Source organism: Nansenia antarctica, assembly GCF_963989245.1.
Source record: "Nansenia antarctica genome assembly, chromosome: 5".
Classification (NCBI taxonomy): domain Eukaryota; kingdom Metazoa; phylum Chordata; class Actinopteri; order Argentiniformes; family Microstomatidae; genus Nansenia; species Nansenia antarctica.
This window is the reverse complement of record NC_137690.1, coordinates 3989312-3995507: the sequence shown is the minus strand read 5'-3', so window position 1 is coordinate 3995507 and position 6196 is coordinate 3989312. Positions and strand designations below refer to the sequence as shown.

General features: G+C 44.0%; 1 protein-coding gene across 1 annotated transcript in view; it reads left to right on the top strand.

The window, feature by feature from the left end:
* The window catches only part of smad4b (SMAD family member 4b), a gene marked incomplete at both ends in the record, with an annotated part of 10288 nt that continues 4092 nt past the window's right edge, over positions 1–6196 (top strand). Inside the window, 4 exons of the mRNA XM_080532456.1 lie at positions 1–240; positions 3708–3882; positions 4328–4357; positions 4859–5089. Of these exons, the coding sequence (XP_080388582.1) occupies positions 1–240; positions 3708–3882; positions 4328–4357; positions 4859–5089 (676 nt within the window). The remainder of the gene's footprint in view (positions 241–3707; positions 3883–4327; positions 4358–4858; positions 5090–6196) is intronic.

The window sequence follows — 6196 nt, the reverse complement described above, 5'->3', positions numbered from 1 at the left end:
ATGTCCATCACCAGCACGCCTACGAGCAACGACGCCTGCCTCAGCATCGTCCACAGCCTCATGTGCCACCGGCAGGGTGGGGAGAGCGAGACCTTCGCCAAGCGGGCCATCGAGAGCCTGGTGAAGAAGCTGAAGGAGAAGAAGGACGAGCTGGACTCCCTCATCACGGCCATCACCACCAACGGAGCGCACCCCAGCAAGTGTGTCACCATCCAGAGGACGCTGGACGGGCGGCTACAGGTAAGGGGACTGTTAGAAAGAAACTGTCACTGCAACTGTCACGTAACTGTGAGTCTAACTGTTAAAGCTACAGGTAAGGGAACTGTTAGAAACTGTCACGTAACTGTGAGTCTAACTGTTAAAGCTACAGGTAAGGGAACTGTTAGAAACTGTCACGTAACTGTGGGTCTAACTGTTAAAGCTACAGGTAAGGGCACTGTTAGAAACTGTCACGTAACTGTGGGTCTAACTGTTAAAGCTACAGGTAAGGGAACTGTTAGAAACTGTCACGTAACTGTGAGTCTAACTGTTAAAGCTACAGGTAAGGGAACTGTTAGAAACTGTCACGTAACTGTGGGTCTAACTGTTAAAGCTACAGGTAAGAGGACTGTTAGAAACTGTCACGTAACTGTGGGTCTAACTGTTAAAGCTACAGGTAAGGGGACTGTTAAAAACGGTCACGTAGGTGGCCTGGAATGGTCCAGTGGTCTAGCACCGCGGTCTACAGTGCACACATATGCCCATGTCAGTATGGGTTCGAAACCGGCCCATGCCCTGCTGACATGTCCTCTCTCCTACTTTCCTGTCTGTCTTGACTATCTGTCCAATAAAAGGACAGACTGCCCCACTCAGAAAAATAACTTTAAAAAAACTGTCACGTAACTGTGAGTCTTACGCAATGTATCTTGAGTTTTTTTTTAACGTATCTTACAGGTCAAAACAAGTGGTCAAATGTTGGTATAGACAGATAATACCATCACCATCCTCCAGACCGTATTTCCTGGTCTGCAGAAACGATCTCATTACACATTACACATTTGGAGACTGACAAGTTAATTGCATGTCAATAATATGATTAATAATAATAATAATAATAAAACAATTATACTAAAAAATTCAATAAAAATATTTTTTTTATTATTATAGTCTTTAACTGTTAATATCAAAACCTCCTCTCTTCTGTTCCACTGTTCTCCATCTGTTTTTCCATCCTTCTACCTCTCTCCTCCTGCCCCCCAAAATAGTTTGTTCTCTTGTTCTCCCTCGTTCTCCCTCCTCTCTGATGGTAAACAATACTGTTGAGTAGGCCTATCTGTAGGCTTGTGGTCCGTTCACCCATCACCATATGTTTGACACTGATGGTTATCTCATTCAGTGCTGAGGGTGACATTATTCACCTTAAAAAAAAAAGCAGAAATCGTGATGCTTCATTGTGTAGCCAATCACAGTAGTGTTGCTAGGTAGATACCACATAAAACGCTTGGCACTGTAGGGTGGTAAGTGTTCCGGAACACTTTGGCAGTTGGTCAGTAATTTGATCAGCACTCATGGAATGCGTCTTGTCCAATCAAATTACTTGGTCGCTCTATGACGTTGAACCCAGTGTGCGCTCCGGTGCTCTCAGAGCGAATTTACGAACACACCCACACCACCCTTTTGAATTGATTGTAAAGTCTCTTTGGAATAAGGCGTCAGCTAAATAAATGTTAATGTTCACTAGGCCTGTAACAATTCCAAATGTTGCTGATCAATTAACTGTCTCAGAAATAATTGCGATTAACAATATAATTGATTATGTGACCCAGATAATGTAATAACACAGCAGCCTATGAAGGAAACCATGCCTCTTTATTATCATATTACATATTTCACAAACATATTTCTGAACATGTATTCTCAACAATTAAAAGAGACTGTGGGGCGCTTAGGTGGCGTAGTGAATTAAGCGCTGGCCATGTACCGCTGGGCTCCCGGTTCGATTCCGGCCGCGGACGTGTCCTGCATGTCACCCCTTCTCTCTCTCTCTCACCCATCCTTCCTGTCATAATCTCTACTGTGTCTGTCATTAAAAAGAAAAATATGAGTGGGACTGCCCCACACAGAAAAAATAACTTAATAAATAAAAAGAGACTGTGTGTCATCTAGTTATGTGTAGTTATGTGTTTTTAGCATGTTCATGTTCTATCAGCGTGTGGTGCAGTGGCGTAGCGGACGGGCCCGCAAGCGACGCACCGCGGGGGGGCCCCAGCCACTAGGGGGCCCCCTAACATTGGATCCAATTTTTTTTTTTTTTTTTAATAATTTAAAAAAATATAAAATAAAGAAAATAAGTGGCCCTTCATTGTGTCAACCTTAATTTTAATATATAGGCCTATATTAAAAAAGATATACATAGTTAGCCGTATCCAATAGCAACATGACTTTGACGTCACACGTAGGCAGCGAGACACAAGGAAAATGAGCAAGCGAAAATACAATACAAAGTACAATAAGCATTCTTTAGGTGGTGGTAGATTCTCTATTCGGACATTATAGCCGCTATATGTGGGACTGTCGGTCCGATATTGTAAAAAAATCTAATAAAAAATGTATGTTTACGGAAGTACATGTCTCAAGTATTATCTCGGCGGTTAGTCGAGTGAAAGAAAAACAACATACAGATGATAATTCACACAATATAATACCACGAAAGCGTACAGCACTAAACAATAACATTTATTTGGGCAGCATCATACTCAAACTCAGGCAGAAGTACATACTGTAATTCAGCATGATTAGGCTATATATAGCTGTTTCTTTTTTCTATTCTACTATTCGAATCTACTTCTGCTGTCTGCGTCTCCCTGGGTATTCCTAGACCAGATGGCAAACAGTAAAGAAATGCCACAATATACCAATATACGAGATGTCCAACAAAGGATTTGACTAACCCTGGCCAATTTTACGCAACAAGTAGACTCTGATGCAGCGGAGACAGGGTTGCCAGATGGGCTGGTTTTTGGTGGATTTAGAAGTGTTTAGATTGGTTAGGTTGGAAATTCTCAATCCCATCTGGCAACCCTTAGCGGAGAGTCTACAGATATGTTTACAGATATCACACTGCTGTGCACACCACACTTTGTTAAAAGAAATAAAGCTTGTACTATTCTACTTATAATACATTCTACTGATGTAGTGTAGTCTACCATTTGGTTTTAGTTATAGGCTATTGCTCTCACTTGTTTGTACCTTTTGCTAAGTCAAGCATTTAGAATGTAGAGTGCATATTGCGAAATTTCGCAACGTCAATAACGCATCGGCCTCTAAAAAACGCAAGTTTTTTTTTTTTTTTTTTTTTTACTCCGTTGCGAAAGGGCCCCCGCCGCCACCTTGCGGGGGGGCCCCGGGATTTTGCGCTACGCCACTGGTGTGGTGATGTGCTTAACATGCAGAGCAGCTATCTAGCTAACGCCATGTTCCTTGTTGTTAGCCAGCTAGCTAGCTAGCCATTAGACAACAGCCGCGTTCGTAAATTCGCCGGAGCGCACACTGGGTTCGACGTCATAATGGAACCAAGTGATTTGATTGGACTAGAGGCAGTCACGTGGACCCTCCGGCGCTCTCAGAGCGAATTTACGAACGCGGCCAATGTAATTGCCATTAGATAATTGTTTCATAATTGTTACAGGCCTAATTGTCCGACCTCTGACCTCTGACCTTGTTCCCAGGTAGCGGGACGGAAGGGCTTCCCCCACGTGATCTACGCGCGGCTGTGGAGATGGCCAGACCTGCACAAGAACGAGCTGAAGCACGTCAAGTACTGCCAGTTCGCCTTCGACCTGAAGTGTGACAGCGTGTGTGTGAACCCCTACCACTACGAACGGGTCGTCTCCCCCGGGATAGGTGAGTGTGTGTGTGTGTGTGTGTGAACTCGTACCACTACGAACGGGTGGTCTCCCCCGGGATTAGTGCGTGTATGTATGTATGTATGTATGTGTGTGTGTGTGTGTGTGTGTGTGTGTGTGTGTGTGAACCTGTACCACTACAAACGGGTGGTCTCCCCCAGGATTGGTGTGTGTGTGTGTGTGTTTGGTGAGTACAAAAAATATGCTACGTAGCCATAAGTATGTGGACAGTATGTGTGTTTTTCATGGTTTGGGCTAATAATAATAATAAAAAATTATAATAACTTGGTTTTATATAGCGAAGGACGCTTTACAGATTTTACAGACAGAAAGTCAGACAGACAGAACAGACTGTTGTTGTTGTTGTTGTTGTTGTTGTTGTTGTTGTTGTTGTTTCAAAAGAGTAGCTATGATACGTCTAATACCTGCTGTTCTTCTTCTAGATCTATCCGGCTTGACTCTGACCAGCTCAGGTGTGTTCCACAACAGTGGTGAATTGATCTACGTTTACATTTACATTTTAGTTTGATAGTAAAGTCTTATTTCTCTCTTACATTATAGTACATATAACATTCACATATAACATCGCATATTTTTTTTTAGAAACACAACGAAACACAGTGGAACAAACAATTGGTCAAATATTACAGTAATGGTAATACACGTCAGGTCAGACAGTCAGGATTCATTAAACATCACCTCCTAAGGTCTCAAACACAATCCATTCCTCCAATATTTTTAAGAATTTCTCGGCCTGTTGATTAAGTGAAAAGGTCATTCTCTCGCATGCTTTGAGTATTTGTCACGTTCTCAATCCAGTCAGTCTTTGTTGGAGGTTTGAGCTGTAACCATTTCCTTGTTACGGCTTTCTCGCTGGCTGCTAATATTATCTTTAAGAGATATTTATCCTGCACCGGAAAGTCATCTGCAATGTTGATAGTAAAGTCTTGTGTGTGTGTGTGGTCACGGCTCAGGTCACCCAGGTCACGGCTCAGGGCTGATGGTGAAAGACGAGTACGACTTCGACGGCCCCCCCTCGATGCCCTCGCTGGACGGGGGGCACTCCCTCCAGACCATCCAGCACCCCCCCTCCAGCCGAGGAGGCCCCCCCTCGGAACCCTTCGGCCCCCCCTCCCTAATGCCCCCCTCCGACGCCAGCACCTCCGCCTCCTCGGCCTTCCCCGTCATCGCCGTCGGATCAGGAAGTGAGATGTTTGTTCTTGTTGTTGTTGTTGTTTTGTTTACAATGTTTATACCAGGAAGTTCCATGTAAACACCCACCCACACACACACACTTTCCAACCTATTATTTGTCCCCCCACACATATTATGTATATTTGTTTTCCTCATTGTCTCCTCCTTCCATCTTAAAGGGATACATCTGGATCTGTCATTGTGTCTTAAAGGGATACATCTGTCATCGTGTCTTAAAGGGATACATCTGTCATCGTGTCTTAAAGGGATACATCTGTCATCGTGTCTTAAAGGGATACATCTAGATCTGTCATTGTGTCTTAAAGGGATACATCTGGAACGGTCATTGGGCCCTATTATGCACTTCATACGTCTTAAGCAATAAGACGAGGCGGCAGATCTAAACTTAAGACGTGGAGGCGTGGTCAAGGCCACTTTGCTATTATGCGTGCGGTAGTGGGCGCCTAAAACCCGGCGCTAAGCAAAGAAATTAGTCATGGGTGTGTTTTGGGCGTCTTCTCAATCAACCCAATCAGCGTGCCAGGTGCCATTCCCTTTAAGAACCGGCTGCGTTAAGTCATTAGCGCTATGCTATTATGGAAGTCCTAAGAAGGAGGTCAGCGCGCTTCTCTGCCTCTCCCTTCTGAAATAAAGCATTTATACTGTGACCGTAATTGACGTCTTGCCGTGGAGCCACATGCATGCGCAAACCGCGGAGGCGCGCTCGTGTTTCAAAACGTGCATGAAGTCTAAACTTAAGAACTTTTCAAACCACTTCTTAGCGCTAGGAGCAAAGTCAGATCGCATAATAGCAGGGGCGCCTAGTGCACTTCATTAACATATGAACACTCCCACAATGAGTAATATATGCACGGGAGTATTACGTCTTATGTGTGGGCGCCTATCGACACCAGCATAATAGCAGTAGCGCGTATGAAGCGCATAATAAGGGTGGCGGTAGGTCTTAACCTGGCGGTGCGTCTTAATTAAGACTTAAGACGGCAAGTTAAGAAGTGCATAATAGGGCCCATGGTGTCTTAAAGGGATATGTCTGTCGTTGTGTCTTAAAGGGATACATCTGTCATTGTGTCTTAAAGGGATACATCTGTCATTGTATC